This window comes from Perca fluviatilis, chromosome 7, assembly GCF_010015445.1.
Source record: "Perca fluviatilis chromosome 7, GENO_Pfluv_1.0, whole genome shotgun sequence".
Taxonomy (NCBI): Eukaryota; Metazoa; Chordata; class Actinopteri; order Perciformes; family Percidae; genus Perca; species Perca fluviatilis.
In genome coordinates, this window is record NC_053118.1 from 2480904 (window position 1) to 2501766 (window position 20863).

General features: G+C 41.5%; 1 protein-coding gene across 5 annotated transcripts in view; it reads left to right on the top strand.

Annotated features, from left to right (window-relative positions):
• LOC120561851 (proprotein convertase subtilisin/kexin type 4-like) overlaps positions 1-20863 on the top strand; it is a 271064-nt gene that overhangs the window by 162273 nt on the left and 87928 nt on the right. For all 5 annotated transcript variants that reach the window (XM_039805152.1, XM_039805150.1, XM_039805148.1 and 2 more), the window contains 3 exons: positions 89-261; positions 1330-1545; positions 2783-2886. In XM_039805152.1, the coding sequence (XP_039661086.1) occupies positions 89-261; positions 1330-1545; positions 2783-2886 (493 nt within the window). The remainder of the gene's footprint in view (positions 1-88; positions 262-1329; positions 1546-2782; positions 2887-20863) is intronic.

Below are 20863 nucleotides of genomic sequence, written 5' to 3' on the forward strand. Positions count from 1 at the left end.
AATGCTCTTCCGGTACATTTTATGTTAGTTTTTTTTCCACAAGCCTCCATCCGAACTCTGATCTGTGTGACCTTTTGGATCCGTTCAGGTATCCGCCTGTTGGACGGCTCCGTCACTGATGCCATGGAGGCCACAGCGCTGACCTTCAACATCCCCTTCATAGACATCTACGTCTGCAGTTGGGGCCCGCGGGACGACGGGGCCGCGATGGACGGGCCGCACAGCCTGACAGCGCAAGCCCTTCGGCTAGGAACTCGCAAGGCACGGCTTTCATCTCCACGTTCACACTGCTGTCTGTCAGATGTAATGCAGACATCCACACTGTCAGTGCAGCTGAGATCGGAAAGACAAAATGTCCAGCGGTGGGATTATGTAGATGAGTTTAAATGCACACCCATTTATTTTCAAGAGTTTACAAAATGAGTGTTTCGGATTAGAGTGGGATTTAGAAATAATTGAAAATTGGTCCTATTTAAACTTGGCTGTAAAGAAGTCATCTTTCCACCAGTCGATGGGTGTTCTTTCCACTAGCATGAGCTTATTTGGGTGTTTTGAGATACAATCCTATTGTGTTAATATATTCCAAGCAATGGATGGATTAATAGACATACTGTGCAGACATACTGTGCACTGACACAGGGGCCAAGGGTTCAAATGGTCCCACCGCCCCTCATGAAGTGACAGTGACGGTTTGAATGACAGTTATTATCAATTGAACACCAAAAGTCATCTTTTACGTGTCTGAGCCCAGGGGCCCGTCTTATTATCCGTCCATGTTTAAGTGTATTCCAAATCGGACCTCTGACATTTTTTGGGGTTTTAGTTAACTTTTAGTTTCAGGTTTGATTTGTGTAATCTGTGCTTGTGTTGTGAGTATGAAAAAGCAGTGCGCCCACATTCTTTGTGATCCATATGATGCTGAAACAAACAGATTTCAGCATATCTAAACAACTAAAAAACAAATTTAAGTTCAAAATGACTAAATTCTCTAATATCCACTCGGTACAACCATAACTATCCTCAAACGTTTTCACCAAGGGTAAAACCTTACCATCACTAACTGACTCTGTCAAAAAATTAACAACTTACCCAACATTAGTGACTTTAAAAAAATATATTTTTCTTTGAATTGTGGCTTTTTTTCTATACTAAGGAATCCTATTTTTCCTCCCTTTGATTGAGCACTATGTAAATATACACAGTGTGATGTACTGCATATTTTCATATGTGATATTTGACATGCTCTGCTGACCACTAGATGGAAACATTCTTTATGCAATTCATCTTTTCACTCGCTCTCTCACTCTCAGCCTCTGTTTGTGTTATCAGGGCCGAGGTGGGAAGGGCAGCGTCTTTGTGTGGGCGGCAGGTAATGGTGGAATGCAGCGTGACCACTGCGGTGCCGACGGTTATGTGAACTCCATATACACCGTTGCCATCGGCGCTGTCTCTCAAACAGGGAAGCCCACCTTCTTCGGTGAGCCGTGCCCCGGTGTGATGGCCGTCACTCTGACAGGGGCCGGCGTGGGAGGCCCACTACCTCTGGTTAGTGTGCATGTACCGCCTCACACATCTAACAACAGTGTTTATCATTAATGTGTGTGTGTGTGTGTGTGTGTGTGTGTGTGTGTGTGTGTGTGTGTGTGTGTGTGTGTGTGTGTGTGTGTGTGTGTGTGTGTGGGGGTGGGTGGGTAAGCAGCCCTGCTCTTTGGCTCCTGTGAACTGTGAGAAGCCTGTTAAAGAGCAGAGACTGGTGTGATATTTTTGGAGACCTGCCAAATGACCTAGGTGACTGCTGGGCGCACACGCACGCATGCACACACACACATACACACACACACACAGAAGCAAACAAGTGTTAATTGGAGGTAAAGCATGGCTGTAGTGGCTGAGAAAAGGGAGAGGAAGAAGCCTAGGTGTTGATGGCGGAGGTAACAGTGAAAAGCTAGGAAGAAACGCAGTGCCAACTCCAGGGCTACAGAAACAGAAACAGGCCAGTTTTATCAGTGTGATGTCACCTTTGTCTGCTTGTCTGCCTGCTCTTTTCAGACTCACATCAGCAGGTGGTCAGACTAGACACACGTTTTTATTTTTTTATTATCATCACTGTAAAGCTGTGTTGATGTCTTCTAATGTCTAATACAGTAGCTGCTTTGGGTGGGAGAAAAAAAAAATTGTGACGATTTTTAAAATTGATTCTTTTCCCCAGAATCAATATTATTGTTATTTCTTTTAATTTTTACCAATGATTCACCTAAATATTTTATAGTTTATAAGGTACCGCCGCCACCAAAACAGACCAAATACAGAAAATCCATGCTATGTACTTCTGTACAAATGTAATAAATGTCAGACTGACAGACATGTGATGTGCATTCTTCTTAGAAAACAATTAGTTTTTAGAAATGTCTCATGATATATTGTCCCTGGAAGTGTATTATTCAACTTTTGTTTTTGTTAAAGAAGAAAAAGAAAATTGCAATACTCTCAATACTATCAAATCACAATACCTCTAGAATCGCAATAGATGAAAATCGCAATACAAATTGAACCGGCGCCCAGGTATCGTGAAAGAATCATCAAACATATCATCCCAGCACTAGTGGCTGCTACAGTGTGGGAACTCCACTGGCCGGATTTTCTGTAAAGCTGCATTCTTTTTCCAACAACTTCCCACAGAAATCCATTTCAGCTCACATGCACCAATCGTTTTACTCTATGAACTGATATGACATCTACATAGCTGTATCTTGTAACATATTTGGTTTGGTTGTCTCTCCAGGTCACTGTGACCACCATCGATGATGGCTGTGTAACACACTTTCCAGGAACATCCAGTGCGGCTCCGATCGCTGCAGGGATTCTGGCTCTTGTGTTAGAAGTAAAGTGAGTGTCATACTGCACAATACTACAACAGTGAATGTGATACCCTATTGATTTTTGTAGGGACTCAGTGTGTTGCTCAAGAACACTTCAGCAATGTGTTTGCTTATTGTCTGAGGGGCTTCAGTCCCCAACCCTGTTGTGTTTACTTCTACTCCTGTCATGGTTGAGATGATTGGCTCTATTTTCTGCCAATGGTATTTGTCAGTGTTATTTCTTTTCATATTTAAGACCACATTACCTGTATCCCCTCCTGTGCTCTCTTTTACAGAAAGGTTGGTGCTATGTTCACCCACGCCCCTCCTTAACACATTGTCTTGTCTCTATGTAGAAGACAGCTTTGTTAGAAGTCATTTTCACATCAGCCCTTTGCTGCCTTTCATATGCGCTATATGTTGCTAGAAAATCTGAAATCCTTAGAACTTTTTGTTTTGGAAGCACAGTAACTTCCTTCTCTTTTTGCTGTAAATCAATTCTTCAAATAGATTGTTTGGTCCAAATGACAATCCACAACCTAAAAAGACATTGGGCCTCATTCACAAACAGTGTACGCAGAAATCTGTGCTTGAACCGTGCGTACGGACGTTTTACGCCCAAATCCAGGATTCTTCAATGTGTTCTTACCTGAATTAGTTTGTACTCTGAGAATAAATTTTGAACTTTAAATCCATGTACTGTATAAGCACACATAATGAAGGCCCAGCAGCTGTCTTAGAATATTTGAACTAAAGGCATAGCATGTTAAAACCACATTCATTAAAAAAGGCTTTAATAGACAACAATATTTCAAACCATTCATTTACTAATGCCTTGGCCAACTCTAATAAATAACTATGAAATTGTCGCTCTTAAATTCTCATTGATTATTGTCATTGTAAAAATATGTTGTTCTCGTTAATTACAAAAATATCAGTACAATACAATATATAAAATAAATGACCTCTGGGTGGAAGGCCTTGCTGGATGGCCTCACTTTTACCCTCTTTTCATAGAAATAATCCACCAGGATGTTTGTTATTAACTTCGGCGACTCTCTTATAATGGGCTGACAGATCAGGTTGTCATTGTCCTCCACCCGTTGCCTATTTTTTCTTCTTCATCAACTTTAATGTCAACCCATTTCTTTTCTACCTGAGCCACAGTCCGTATTTAAGGGGACACTACATCACTGCATCAGTTTTTGCAGCCCAAGCCTCTTTTCTTTTTTAACATCGTCACTCCCAAGGACACACTTCGGAAAAGTCCACTGTTGTTTAAATTCCTTCAGTCGTGACTTTCTTTTGCTTTTCTAATTTGGGGGCCATGCTTGTCTCTTACAACAACTTCACCGCTTTCTCCACGATACACCTCTAGGCAAACGTATTTCCTTATATGGAGAAATGGGTGTGTGGCAGTTTGCACATTGCAAACAGCACCTTTCATTCTAGAATGATTCTAGTCTGGCTTAGGCTATATTTACATTGCTATATTTTGGTTTAAAAACAAATATCTTTTGCTACGTTTACACCTCACATTCCCCCTGCTGTGGCGTTTCAGAGCCCCTAAACCGGAGATTTGAAAACACTTCTGACCCGTTTTGGTTTGGAATCTGCGGGGTTGTGCTGTAGTCTCAACGGCCGCAAACGGAGACCTTTGGCAACACCGACCCTGATGCCAAAGTTTCACCGCCTGATTGGGTTACTATTTTGACTGATGTTGTGATTGCAATATGATTCACGATATTGGAGGGTATGATACATTTTTTGGATCATCATTCTCATTTTCATTGAAACCCAAATAAAAATGTACTATAGTCATGTAGTGTGATTTTTGCAAGAATCTGTACCAAACAAAGATTTGATCTATCTGTCTGTAGGATAGGGTCTGTAGTCCGGGACGTCTCTGCAGCCCCACGATACTTCATTCAGAATGGTTTGACACAGATTTTGCCTTTAACAAATATTGCGCCCCCCCTGCGATTTGGATTTTGCACTAGTCCATATTGCGATTTCAATAAAATTGTGATTAATTGTGCAGCCCTAACTGTTACCATGGCAACTACCAGCAACAGGCTGAGTATACATGCTGCCTCCTGTTCTTGCCCAGTATACGAGAATGTTGATGAGATATGGTCAGTGTAACGCTTATTAGTTCAATTTTCTAAGCACAAACAGAAATTTGGAAAACAGAAAAATGGGTTAAAATATCCAGTTTTTTATTCAGAGGATCAGAAATTACAAAATTGCGTCTGAGCTCCAATTATTCAATACTGCAATGGTATTCTCTCCCTCTACTTTGTGGAATATGCAGGTCATTAACTGCATATGGACCAAAAAAAACAAAAAACTGCTAGACTTTGGGGTCAGAGGTGCTTGCTTCAAGTGTGTGTTTGTGTGTGTGTGTGTAGGGCATAACTAGGCATAACGAGGGAGAGAATACCATCGCAGTATTGAATAATTGGAGCTCAGACGCAATTTTGTAATTTTCGAAATTTCTGATCCTCTGAATAAAAACAGAAAATTGGAAAAAGTTTAAAGATCTAAAAATTGTATATTTGAACCCGTTTTTCTGTTTTTCCAAATGTCCGTTTGTGCTTAGAAAATTGAACTGATAAGCATTACACTGACCAGATATGCAGTTTGCCCGTTACAGTTTAAACAGAGATTAGTTCTTCTACCGGAGCAAAAAAACACTTGTGTGCACGGAGATCGCTTTTGGCTCAACACTCCATAATGGATATACATTGAACGCATTTCTTACGCAGCGGATGTTCCTCCGCTCTCGCTATCTCCGCTATGTGGGCTAAGTGCCGCTCAGGACAGTTGTGATTAGTTTAAAGAAATACAAACAAGCCAGAGCATTTCCCCCCTATCCCAGAATACATATAGGCAGTGTAGCCGGACCATACTGCAGCGCTGACGGTGCTGGGGAGAAACATCTGGCAATGCAAGACTAGAATGATTCTGATTCACTTACATACGCACGGTGGTAAGAACAAAATTGAATGTGACTGTAATTTTGCATGCGCACTTTATGCGCAAAGTAAGAACATTTCTACGGACATATTAGTGAATGACGCCGCATGTGAGACAGAGCGAGAGAGACAATGCTTTATTATTTTGTTTAATACATGACTGACATGACAATTGCTCGATTAAATTATTGAAGATTCTTTTTCTGTCAATTGACTTGCCAGGTAATATAGTAATAATTAAAAGAGAGACACTAAAAGAGACTGTTGAAAGAATTCTTCCATTAAAATTCTACACCTTGCGCCTCTGAGCGGTAGGCTACCTCGTCTCTCCTCCCCATTTCCCCTTCTCTCGGTTTGTTTTCTTAGTCCCTCCTTTGATGTGGATCATCTTCAGATCCCACCGCTTTCTTTCTGTGTCTGTCTGAATCTGCAAATATGTCTCCTTGCTCCTTTTTTTTTCTTCTTCTCTCCCTCCTTTGTCTCGGCTACAACTTCCTATCATTTCCCGAGCCCCATTTTTTTTTCTTCATCCCTCTCCACTCGCCAGCTGTCGGTGTGGCCTCGGGCCGGGTGTTTTGTGGCGGTATCAGCGGCGTCTACGCCTCCTTCATGTTATGGATGGTGCTAGAGGCCGGCTTTACTGCTCCAGCTGTCATGCCACGGCGTCTCAGTCTCAGTCGCTTGGCTGTAAAATGGAGCGCGGGTCCCCTGTGCGAGGCCACTCCCAGGACATTACTGTTAAAGGCTTTGTCGTGACCCGCTGCTACTGACTAAACTATAGATCACCTCCCTCTCGCTCCGATCCGCCAGCATTCTGCTCACGTCTTTATGGAGCCAGGTTTCTCTCCCTCTGTCTGTATATCTTTCTGGGTCTCTCTCTCTCTTTCTCTGTTTCTCACACTTACTCATTCTGTGTCTCACTCTTTCTCCCCACATTTCACACAAACACACTCGCTCATATATTCTGCCATTCTCTCCTTCCCTTATGCAAACCTAGAGTCCCCCCCCGATCCCATTCATCACAAACAACCTGCCTCATATATAGCATCCACAAGCACCGAAACAAATGTATATACATTTGTTGTGACAGTACAGACATGAGGGTAGGCTACATTTAATACATATCTTTGGGATTACCGATTTAATCCCTCTGTCAATCACACGATTATCTCCACCTGGATTTTCTCTTCATGCAACTACACTCTTCATCTTTTCTGTGTCTAATGAGAAATGCTCAAACTTTTCTTGCAATCTCTCGTGTTATCTTTGTTAACCCTTGTGTTGTCTTCCTGCCGAATTAACACTTTTTCTGTGCTTTTTTTCACCAGTAAAACCAATTTATTATTATTGTTTTACACTTTTTTTGACTCTAACAGTCAATAAACTTAGTCAACTTAGTCAAGAAACTTATCTAACTTTTGAGTTAAAATGCTGCAATTATGAATTATTGTGACTAATAGCTAACATCAGGGGAACTTATGTTGAAGTTTAGTCAGCACTTTTTTAAAAGCATTTCAATTGTTTTTTTCAAATGCTATAAAATTCAATAAAAGTAGTGAGTGAACTGATCCTTCATTTCACTTGCGAAGAGCGTTGAATGGAACTATCTGTGTTGTTTTTGGGGAAATTAGGTCGAATGAAACCCAAAATGTCTGATATAATATCAAATTTGACCCGAGGACAACAGGAGGGTTAATTCATCAACAAACGCGAGCAAATTGGAAAAATGCATTTACTAGATGTTTATGGAATTGCACAGACTTGAAAAAGAATCATATTTGTCATTCCTGATATGATATGAAGGCTTTCTGCTGGGAACGGTTGATATTGCAGCATACAGTGCTGATATAAAATGTCAGAGAGCCTAAATGGGCGTAGAGTGTGTAGTGGTCTATGTTATCAGTGTTTTGCTGCCCTGACGTGTCAGAGTGTCACCGTCTGTCTCGCTGACACAGTGTTGGCCCGTCTGTCTGCGTTTCCATTTGTCTCCATCCATCCGTCTTGACGCCTGTCCAACAAACCATCAGGGTAAATCAATTCTTCGCTCGTCCTGTTTGTCAGTCTGTCTCTGACTGTTTGTTTGCTCACTCTATCACTGTGTCAGCCTCTCTGTCACTTTATGTTTCTTTCATCCATTCATTCATCCACTCTATCCATTTGCTCGGAGGGAGCTGAACTATCGATTTTGCTGTGATTCCACCTCATGTTCTAGGATTTTTATCCCTGCTTAGTTTATTTTGGCTTGTCTGGAGAGATGGATGGTCTCCTCCTTAACCCCACTCACCATGTGCTGTGATCAGGTGAACAATTTTGGGCAAGTCCTTTCATTCAACCACACAGTAGCAGTAAAAAACTATCTATTTACAGGAGACATCAAAAGTCATCCTCTCTGGCTCTACTGCTCCATGCTGTGAGCGATAATGGGCCACTTATATTATCCAAAGTAAAATTACTCTTCTTTGCCAATACAGGTTGGAAATGGATTTGATTGTATGGCCTCTCAATTCTTATATCAATGTAAAAAATATGACAAATTAACTTCATAAAGCAGTGGTTTATATGTGGAACTCATAAAGGTGAGAGTGGTTTTGCTTTGTACAGTCACACACAAAACTGCCAATATATATATATATATATATATATATATATATATATATATGTATATGTATATATATATGTATATGTATATATATATATATATATATATGTATATATATATATATGTATATATAATATACACACACACACACACACAAGTATTAAAGGAGCAGTTTGTAGGATTTAGTGGCATCTAGAGGTGAGATTTCAGATTGCAACCGACTGAATACCCCTCCGCTCACCTCAATAATAAGAGAACCTACAGTGGCCTGCAGGGTTCAGACAGGAGGTGATAAGCGCCATGATACGCCACAATGTTGATTTTTTTTTTCTCAAGCAGTAGCCTGGCTGATCACACCAGAAGCACAGTTCTCTGTGCAGGTCAACAAGCGATTCTGCTCTCACCCCCACTCCCCCTCTCTCTCTCTCTCTCTCTTAGAAATGTTGAGATTTCAAAATTTCATCTTGTGGTGGATGAAAATCAAGGCACTCCAGGCAAAGGGGCAGAAAAATAAAAAGAGTTGGCAAGCATGGGATGCATATTTTTATCAGAATCATATTATTTCTATCATATATAATATATCCTTCATATTGTTTCTAATAGATTATCAGCATGTTGTCTTGCCAGATTCACTAGCTTTTCGCAGAGAAAATAGTCCCTGCGCTGAAATGTCAGCGCTTGTAGACTTGATGTGAGAAGTTGTAGAATACGATATAAGAACGTGTAAAGAAAAAATCTGAACTTGAATGTCAACATTTTCACACACACACATGTGAGCTGAATTTGAAGTTCAGAAAGAAAAAGAAAAAACATGATACTTTATAAAAATCTGAACTTGTATGTTGAAATTTAGGTCACAGAAACATTGTTCACAAATGTTTAAATTGATATTTACATAAATACAAAAAGACAGCTACCCACAATTTACTCATATTCATTTTTTTTATTGAATCCAGTTTGCATTACGACAAGTCAGTGATTACAACTTCTTGAATCAGTCACTGCAACTTCACATGTGCCTTCCAAGCTTCCATGCTACACTAAATACTCTTGTGGCGATAGCAGCCCTCCTCTGCTCGCTCAGAGCTCCACAGCCTGTCCTACAGCTACAAAATTGTATTTGTTTTTTATCGCAAGAAGGTCAAGGAGCGTAGCGATTTGTGATGCGAGAGAGCACATGCAAAGTTGCAGTGACCGATTCGAGAAGTTGTAGTCACTGAGTTGTATTTACAAGCTCTCGTGTTTTAAATTTTTTTCTTTCTTTCTGTGACTATCACATACAAGTTCAGATTTTTGTTCTACAAGTTCTCACATCGTATTGTACAAGTGCTCACACCAAGTCTACAAGCTCTCGCATTTTGCGCCATTCTTACCTCCATAGAACTATTGCTGCAGATCACGAGCCGACCGCGGAGCTCCGGCCCAGTGTTTGGTTTGTCCGTTCTGAGCTACTGTAGAAACACGGTGGTGTAACCTGGCGGACTCTGTGGAAGAGGACCCGCTCCCTATGTAGATAAGAAGGGCTCAGTCTAAGGCTACATTTACATTGCTACGTTTTGGTATAAAAAACGGGTATCTTTTGTTACGTTTACACCTCGCATTCCCCCTGCTCTGGCATTTCAGAGCCCCTAAACCGGAGACATTTGAAAACACTTCTGATGTTTCTCCTCCTGATTGGGTCTTATTGGTCATGACTTCTCGTTCTCTGAGACTAAGCTACTAACGTTACCATGGCAACTACCTGCAATGTACATGCTGCCTCCTGTTTCCCCCGGCACGCTCATGCCCAGTAAACGAGAACATTGATGAGATATGCGGTTTGGGCGTGTTAGTTTAAACAGAGATTTGTTCTACTGGAGCTAAACACACTTGTGTGCACGGAGATCGCTTTTGGCTCAAAACTTTGCTTAAAAATCAAAACGTAGCAATGTAAATGTAGCCTAAGCTAACACAAACACCATTCAGAGTTTCAGGTGATTATACACTGATGGAAAGTTATGAATAATATACTCTTATTTCTGCCAGTTGATGCCCCTAAATCCTATGCACTGCCCCTTTTAAGTTATCTAGAGAATATGACAATTTCAGCTTGGGGCTATCAACAGCATAAAAGTCATGTAGTGCATCTGTACACACACAGTTCTATAATCATTGATTTATTTCCCTTCTCTCTCTTTCTCTCTTTCTGTCTGTGTCCATTAAATTGAATAAGAGAAATAATGTATGAAACGTTCTCTGTAGGGAGTTAAGGAGTAATCAGCCAATGATTTCAGGGGGGAGAGTACACGGAAAAGTGAATCCACTCGCTCTAATTGGTCTTAACTCAAACACTTGCGTGCCAGACGTGCACACACACACACACACACACACACACACACACTCGTCCTCAGTGAGGGCTTCTCCTGCGCTGATGGCTTTCATTTGAAATACATTGAAGGTCACTGGCATGCATGACCTCCCACAAAAAAACATTGGCTATATACTTGTATGTGATGATACTGATATTAACATAACTGTGAAACAACCTTTGGCATTTTCGAGCATGCCTTTTTTACATTAGCTAAAGTAGCACCTGTGTAATATATGATTCAACAGCTTTCTGTTGACGTTCTGTAGGTTTCTTCTTTATAACAGTTTTCTGCTTTGTTATAATTTGCTATACCTAACCCAATCCTCTAACAAAAACTGTTATAATTACATATTTAGGGCAAGGGGGAGATGTCTGTGCCCTTCCCTGAAAGCTGAGGCTCAAACGTATCCCAGGCGAGCTTGACTAGGTTCGTCTCTAATCTAAAAAAACAATCGCTGTCTCATACGCAAGCCAGCAAAGAAACCTGAAACCTCCAGCGCAGAGCGGACTGTCAGTACAGAGATTACAAATATTGATGTATGTTTAAATGGACTTCTTCAAGCCACCAAATTACAAATATTCAAACATGAACCGAATCAATTTTCTCTCCCCCGATATCTCCGACCCAAACTCGGGGTACTGATCTGATACCAGCATCTTTTTCCAAAATGTAAAATCTATAAACCTTGCAGTGTCAAACTAATTAAAATATGTGTAGCCTAAGCCAACGTGAGGCCGTAACTACACTAACAAAACACTTCTTAACTGTAAGTGAAGACGCTCATACGTACATCATGCTTTTTAGGCTTATACACATTTTATTTGTATTGTTTAGGTTTATGAAATTGTGTGATTACAGTATTCATAACACGACACATTAGTACTTTTACTTAAAGGAGAACTCCGGGCAATTTTTACGTTAATCTTGATCGCTATATGTATATGAGTACTGTCGATAGCAAAAAAAAACGAGCCGAATCGGAGCTAGCAACACGGAGCTGCTGCAGCTAATGCCGAGAGCTCCCACTCAGCTAAAACGGCAGTTATGGGGGCATAAGATAAAGAGTGTCTTTGTGCCTCTTAACAGACACAAAATGCAATTAAAATGTCTGTGCAACATGAACAGGGCCCTTACATGACAACAAGATGCGTTTAGCAACTTAGCCATTGCTTAAATTCACCTACCCTCTTAGCTGCTAGCTGCCGTCTGGGATGAGTGAGTGTGTTCAGCCAGGCTCCGGTAATAATCATCACGCAGCAGTTCCATGTGTATTTGTAGCATATATATCCATTTTGTGTGCTGTCGTCAGTGAATATGAGTCTCTGCAGTGGCGAATTGTGTGGTAGTTTCCTTAGCCAGGCTAGCAGCCCCGACCGGGAATCCTTCTACTTCCTCCCCGCCTCCCTCGCCTGCCGCTGCCGACAACAATCCACAGGCGCCCGCTGGTCTGGTGGAGGTCCTCCAGAGGACAGTTCATGCTTTCACGGCGAAATATTGAAGTTTATTCCCCCCTCATAAATAGGTAATTGAGCACTGAAGTGATCCTATAAGTGACTATGTAACTACATGGAAACAGACCAAATGATGCCTGTTTCTTGTAATACTATTACGAATAGCGTTACTGAAGATTAGCTCTAGCTCCATAGTTACGTTACTCCAAGCTTCTTCCCTTGTGAACACCTCCGTTCTTCACTCTTCACACACTACGCTCCGTTGTTTACCTTTTCCTGCTACAACTGAATTCCCACGGGGCTTCAGCGCAAGGCTACAGCCTTCTGTAATGCTAGTTACTTTACAAGAAACAGGCATCATTTGGTCTGTTTCCATGTAGTTACATAGTCTCAGATATGATCATAACCACTACAGTGCTCAATTACCTATTTTTGAGGGGGGAATAAACTTCAATATTTCGCCGTGAAAGCATGAACTGTCCTCTGGAGGACATCCACCAGACCAGCGGGCGCCTGTGGATTGTTGTCGGCAGCGGCAGGCGAGGGAGGCGGGGAGGAAGTAGAAGGATTCCCGGTCCGGGCTGCTAGCCTGGCTAAGAAAACTACCACACAATTCACCACTGCAGAGACTCATATTCACCAACGACAGCACACAAAATGGATATATATGCTACAATACACATGGAACTGCTGCGTGATGATTATTACCGGAGCCTGGCTGAACACACTCACTCATCCCAGACGGCAGCTAGCAGCTAAGAGGGTAGGTGAATTTAAACAATGGCTAAGTTGCTAAACGCATCTTGTTGTCATGTAAGGGCCCTGTTCATGTTGCACAGACATTTTAATTGCATTTTGTGTCTGTTAAGAGGCACAAAGGCACTCTTTATCTTATGCCCCCATAACTGCCGTTTTAGCTGAGTGGGAGCTCTCGGCATTAGCTGCAGCAGCTCCGTGTTGCTAGCACCGATTCGGCTCGTTTTTTTTGCTATCGACAGTACTCATATACATATAGCGATCAAGATTAACAAAAAAATTGCCCGGAGTTCTCCTTTAAGTAAAGGATCTGAATACTTCTTCCACCGCTGGCAAGGACAATAGCACAGAATCATGAGAGTATTTCAAAAGATGCTGGTTGGACACACACACATACACACACAAATATACACACGCACATAAATATACACACATTAAATACATTCATAATGTACAGATCCAAACTGTCCATCATACAAACAGACACATACACACACACACACACACACACACGGGTGCTTGTGTACACATGTACTCATTAACCAGAGGAATCAGGGCTACGCCGGTGGAGTGTATTTAAAGGAGATTGCAGGCATGCAGTTATTGGACTTGGCCTAATTGATAAAGCCATTAGTAACACTTGTTCAGATAACATGGGAGGAATCTCAGTCTGCTCACAGTCACTCCAAATGGGTTCACTTAGGCTTAGAGTGTAGCACATTAAGAGAAGATTACAGAGCGATGTGGAACGTCTTACCAGGCCATGCCTCGCTACTGTGAGATTAATAGAGACAAAGTAAGGACAGAGACGGAGAGAACATTGGACTCTGACACTCCACAGGGTGTGTGTGTGTGTGTGTGTGTGTGTGTGTGTGTGTGTGTGTGTGTGTGTGTGTGTGTGTGTGTGTGTGTGTGTGTGTGTGTGTGTGTGGATAGTTGTGCAGCAGTTGGTGTTCTCTCCATCTACATGTGTTTTTGTGCAGTTACGACACAGTGGGTCATATGCCGTCTTATGAAAATGTGTGTGTGTGTGTGTGTGTGTGTGTGTGTGTGTGTGTGTGTGTGTGTGTGTGTGTGTGTGTGTGCTTTTCCTTCTACTGTGTGTGTTTGTCTCTACATGGGGGTGTTCCTGTGCTCCTCTGTAACTGTATATCCACCTGTGTGTTAGTTTCTCTGCCTTTCAACTAAAGCTGTGGTGTGGCTCGGCAGAAGATTTTAACACAAAGTGTCCAAGCAGAAGATGTGCTTCCTGGGATGAGGCAGTGGGGTTTAAACTGCTGCTTGTCTTGTACCAACACATTATATCCTGCTGACTAACAAGCTTGACTGTTACATCTCCTTCAGTTTCTGGTAAAATAAAAAAGAGATGAACAAGAAAATTGGACATGCTGAGCTTCAGAAAAGCAAGCATTTGGGGGAATGCAAATGCATCAATCTCTTGTGGCTGCAAATATGTCCTCATACACGATGGAGTGAAGACTATTACTGATGTTTGAGTTGAAGTTGATGTTGGCTCTTTTTTGATGCTAGTCCCCATGTTTAAATGGACTTTTTCAAGCCACCAAATTACAAATATTCAAATATGAACTGAATCAATTTTCTCTCCCCCGATATCTCCGACCCACACTCAGGGTACTGATCTGATACCAGCATCTTTTTCCAAAATGTAAAATCTATAAACCTCACAGTGTCAAACTAAATAAGAATAAAATAAAAATTGTATCTAATGAACAGAACAGAAGGAGATGACATTGACTGGATGGTATCTGATTTGCAAAAGGCAATTACTGAAAATACTGACTGATCCTGTTACATATTCTCATCTTTTTTTTTTTTTTTTAATACTTACTGCATTGACAAACATACAGTATATTGTATTCAAAAGAATTATGTGGCTTGTGCTCCCTGAAGAATTTCATTTTCGATGGTTGTTTACCAGAAAGAAATGTGAGTGTGATGCTTCTAAATGATCGTGAGCTGACAGTGTTTCCCTCTGAGTCCTGATCTCTCCCTCTCTTTCTTCACCCCTCCATCTTTGTGTCCCCTCCATTGCCCATCTTTTGCGTTCTCTCCCCTGGGCTGGACACTTTGTCCTTGCACTCACTGTCTCCTCCTCCTCCTCCTCTCCGCCTAGGCCTAGTGTGAGTGATAAATTATTTGTGGGCATGCTCTGAGGGCCCAGGGCTGCTCATTCCTGCACACAGAGGACTAGCATTGATCCGGCCTGTGGTTCAACTTAATTGGAAACCCAGTTACACCAGCTACAGACACACTCCAACACACACAAACACAGCGCACACACATGGATGCACGAACATGCACTTCCAAACATGCCATGTACGCTAAAGCCGCCGCATTAATACACACATGTGCACCATTGTACAGTAATACACCCGTGTATAGGTGCGTGCATATTACAAATGTCAACATAATTACACAACACAGACACACGCAATTCCCACATGCATTCATGCATTAAAGTGTTACAGCATTAACATCTGCCAGCTACAGTAGGTATGTTTTCTGATTAACATTGCACATATACAAACTGCCGTACATAATACAGTACTTTGCATACACATTTGCATACACAAGCCAGGCAGCGGAGTTTTCTTTCTGTTGAAAACAAAAGGCTTTCACCCAGGAAACGCGTGTTCGTTCCTCGGGAGTGTTTTGATCCAAACCACGACCTTTTCCCCAAACTTAACTAGTTGTTTTGGTACCTAAACTTAACTGTTGTCACCGCATGACGCTCACCTTTTTTCGGCTAACTTAAAGCTATAGTGCATAATTTCTGTCTCCCTCATGAGGAATTCTAAGTAATGACAACAACACTATCGACGCATCCACATGATACAAGCCTTCGGTGATCGCGCACCACCCCCACCCCTCCTCCACACAGTTGCTTGTAAACAAGGAGGACAGGAGGATTAAAAAAACATGATGGACTCTTTATAAGCGGTAATTATCTTCACTCGATTTTCTGCGTGCCGGACGACACAATCTTCTGGACATAGTCCTACTGAGAAATCCAGAGAGAGTTGTGAGTAGCTGATAGTCTTAATTAGCTTTGTAGCAACTCATTTAGCAATGGCTTGAATGTAACGGACGTTCATTAATATAAAAAAGTCACACACTAAAGCTTTAACTGTAATATCTGTTGAAACGACCGGCAGCTCGCTGTACCCTGTACCCGGCTTAAAGTCACCTTTTGTCGACTAAACTCAACTAGCAACTGCTGCTGATAGGACCGACTCACACATACACACACACTCACTCACTCACTCACTCACTCACTCACTCACTCACTCACTCTCACACACACACACACACACACACACACACACACACACACACACACACACACACACACACACACACACACTTCAACATTAGAGTTAGAAAGTTAGAAAAGGCATGATCTAACACACAAGTAGATGGACACAAATCTCTGCACGCACACACACACACACACACACACTTTATAGTCACTAAGCCTGCATTCTAAGCAGCACTAAGGAGGAGTAACAGTCCACAGTGGAGCAATATGAAGGCCCAGGGTTATCGATTGGACTGAGACACTGACTATCATACAGCTAATAGATTACATCAGACACATCGGAGCGGCTCAGTCAATGAGGCCTGATCCTATTAACTGGGGATTTGTAAACAGTTGTGTGCTCACTGTGACGGCTGCTGTGCTGCTTTGTGGGCCTTGGCGATGGGATGAGGGCTGTGAGAGTCTGGAGGAGGCTCATATATTGTTGCACTCTGTCCCAATCTCCTTTGAGCTGCAGCCCAGTTGTGTTCATTGGTTTGCTGGACACATGCTTTAGTTTTATTGTCTTTGTAACAGTGATGTCAGTTCTGTTCCTTCTGTTGCCGTCGATCCTTCCGAGGTTTAAAGTGTTATTTCTTGCACCCATGAGTTGAATGTTTGTCATATGTCAGTGTTTCATTACTTTAGGTTTTGTGAGTCACTGTCGGGAAGAAAGGAAGAAATCAGTCCAGTATTTTCTAAGATACATTTCAGTTTAAGACTTGGTACGACCAGGATTTTAAAAAGTCCAATTTTGGAGGGAAATCAATTCATTTTAATGGAATCAATGTGGTCAGTGGATTTGGTAGCAGAGTGGAAGTGCAAATCTTTCACGTTGAGTTCACCTTTGGTAAACCATGACTGTTACCAATTGCAAGGACGTAGGTTTGCATATGGATATACACAGAAATCTGGCTGAAAAACATATGAGCTATTTAAGTCCAATACATGTATTAAAATAACGTGAACAGGAAGAGGTTACTTCCCCAAACAAAAGACACAAAAGAGGGAAGAGTAAATCATGAGTACATGTGGGTTGACTCAGCAGGTAGGGTCTGAATCGACAACAGTTAATTTCCAGGATGATCGCCGGATGTCCCCCGCCTTGTAAAACACTGTTCCTTTCGGGAAACAACAACAACCTTCGAGCTAGCAAGCTACACGCTGAAAATGGCAAGTTTTAAAGAAAATTTGGATTGTGCAACAAGGCAGGCCTGCTTGGTTCTTTCAGGGAATGATTGTAAAGATTTACAAAGAATATGTTTAACGTTAAGACATTTACTCTTTAATTGGGACATTTTGGATTGCTGTGGACGAAGTAAGGTTCAATTAAATTGTATTTATAGTATCAATTCATAACAAGAGTTATCTCGAGACACTTTACAGATAGAGTAGGTCTAGACCACACTCTATAATTTACAAAGACCCAACAATTCCATTAATTCCCCCAAGAGCAAGCATTCAGTGCAACAGTGGCGAGGAAAAACTCCCTCTCAGGAAGAAACCTGGGACAGACCCAGGCTCTTGGTAGGCGGTATCTGACGGTCCCGGTTGGGGGTGTGATGAACAGTGGCAATAATAGTCACACATAAAGATAATGGATCAGTGACTAGAAATAGTAGTTTTAGTAGTTCATGGCATAGCAGGGCACTGCAGGGTGTCACAGGATGTAGCAGGGTTTAGCAGGGTGTCACAGGACGTAGCAGAGCACTGTAGAGTGTAGCAGGTGTAACAGGGCATAGCAGGGCGCGCAGCAGGACCACATCGACAGGCTGCAACCATGATTTAGGGGCCACCCTAATCCAAGGAAACATCCTGGGCGAAAAGAATACATATGGACTCCGGGGAATAAGCTTCCCAGAGCTAGGTTAGTAATAAGCATTTCTGGAACATGGAAGCACAAAGATGGAAAGAGAGAGGAGAGAGAAGCTCAGTGTGTCAAAGGAAGTCCCCCGGCAGTCTAAAACTAGGCCTATAACAGCATAATTAAGAGAGACAGGTTAAGGAGAGGAGCCTGGTCGGGCTAGAACTCTCCCCAACCGGAGGTTACAAATGGTGATACACTGGTAAAAGCAAATTGCGTTTAACCATGTATCATCTAATTTGAATAGCTCACCTTACTGTATTGTGTCAACAGTAAACTTCATTTAATATTGTATGTGGTGTTTTTTTTGCTGGGTGCAAAGTTTTCACCAAAACAAGTTCCTTCATGACCACCATTTTGCAGAGCCAGCGTCACTGTGTCTGGAGCTTAGCATCGCCCAAGACCATTGTGATTGGTTTAAAGAAATGCAAACAACCCAGTGCGGTATCCTGTAATGTATGTGTGAAGGAGCCAGAACTTAATCCACAGCGCTGTGGAGATAGGTCTGGCAATGTGAGACTACTAATAACATTAACAATGGCTCTGCTTTAATCAATCAAATATAATAGCTGTGCTGCATAAAGTTAAAGATTCTCTAAATAAGAATGCATTGTTTTTGTTGTACAATTCACTGATTGTTCCATATCTGACCTATTGCATTGAAGTGTGGGGAAGTGCCTGCAAAACATATATTAATCCAATCTTACTTTTACAGAAAAGAGCGATTAGAGTTACAAGTGGAAGTGGATACAGAGATCCAACTAATCCTTTATTCATACAACTAAAAACACTGAAAATTAATGAATTAGTAGAGTATAACCTTCTAAAAATCATGTATAAAGCCCATCTGGAAAGTTTACCAAACAATTTGCAAAATAGATTCACCAAGAGGACAAGTAGATATGAACTAAAAGGTACTGAGGTTTTTACAAAACCCAGGTTCCAATCGGCTGTAAATGAAAAATGTGTCACAATCAAGAGTCAGTTTGTGGAACAGTCTTGATTGTAGAATTAAAACTTCAACGTCCATCTATGTGTTTAAGGAATGTGTTAAATTATCAATGTTGGGAGCCTGGTTAGCTCACCTGGTAGAGCGGGCGCCCATGTATAGAGGTTTACTCCTTGACGCAGCGGCCGCGGGTTCGACTGCGGCCCTTTGTTGCATGTCATTCCCCGCTCTCTCTCTCCCCTTTCAAATCTAAGCTGTCCTATACAAATAAAGGCCTAAAATGCCCCCAAAAAACTAAATCTTAAAAAAATTATCAATGTTGCAGAAATATAATACTGCGGAGTAGCAGATCAACTTTATTGATGTATTTTGTGTTTTGATGTCTTAGAAAAAGAGACGGCTGCATGAGACAGCTCAAATGAATTGGAAGTGTAAATTATATTGTGTTGATAGGGGGCAGATATTATAAGTTTTACTTCTTTCTGCTCCTTTTCATTCATGTTAAATGGTGTTGTTGCATTTGTTTTAAATGAATGAAATAAAGAAAGAAAAAAAAAAAAGTGTTCCAGTAAGCCAAGGCTGTGCCTGTAAGGGCGTTTGCACAATACCAGGACCCTGATACTGAAGCAACTGAATGGAATGCAGCACACATGCTTTTCCTACTGTGACAAGCCAACATGCATTCCAGTACAAAGGCTGTGGAAAACTGTCAGTCAAAAAAAAGCTATAAATTGCACCATCCGCTTTATATAACCCTCCTCCTAGCTGCTCCACAAAAGAGACATACTTTGTGGTCAGTTAGGCATGACTTGATGGTACCAATACATGTTTTAAATAAACTCTGTTAGCTTACTGTATATGCAGTTATATTACTATCATAAGTCAAGAGCGCATTATTTCAATCTCAGAGCATTTCTCACTGATATTGCTCTGCTCTGCTTGCGCTCAAACTTTCTGCTTGGACTCAGATATGTTGTTGTTTGGACAGATTTCCTGCTCTCAGCTTTGAACCTTCTGCTCACTTGCAAAGTTTCTGCTCTCGGATTTCTCCTGCGCGCTTGGATTTTTTTGTGTTATAACCCTGTCAAAAGTCAACAACCAATAGAATGCCAGCTGTAGTGTTGACCAATGAAATGATCCCAACCCCGTTGAGGGTGCGTTCACTTTACTTTAGAACGTCTGTTGAGGGCGGCTGCACTGGAACCTGACTGTAACTAAGTTTATATATCCCCGCGCCGTTTATAGCTTTATTATAAGTATATGTCAACAATGTGCACAGAATGGTCGACTGCACCCATCAGGAAACGGGAGAAAGCCTTGAAGTGGGACGTATGAAGTTATGTCCACAACTACGAGGGTGAGTAACATAACTTAAGCACCTAGCTAGCTAGCTAGCATATGGCCTAGCTTGATGTCCAGAAACAAATAGATGTTCTTTATTGTAGAAAATGTCGCTCAGGAAGTTATAGACTACAGTTTCCCTCAACTGCAGCCGGGACATTCTAACGCTTAACGTGAAAAAGCTTAACGTGGTTTAATGTACCTAAACAATGATCAATGATTACCAAATTTCTCTCTCATATTGCTCCTCATAACCACTGAAAACTGTCAAAAAAATCTAACCCAAAGTCCAATTATTATGGACGTTATGTGACTGATAACTGATTGATATCTGATTGATCATTGTTTAGGTACATTAAGTTACCACGTTAAGCTTTTTCACGTTAAGCGTTAGAAT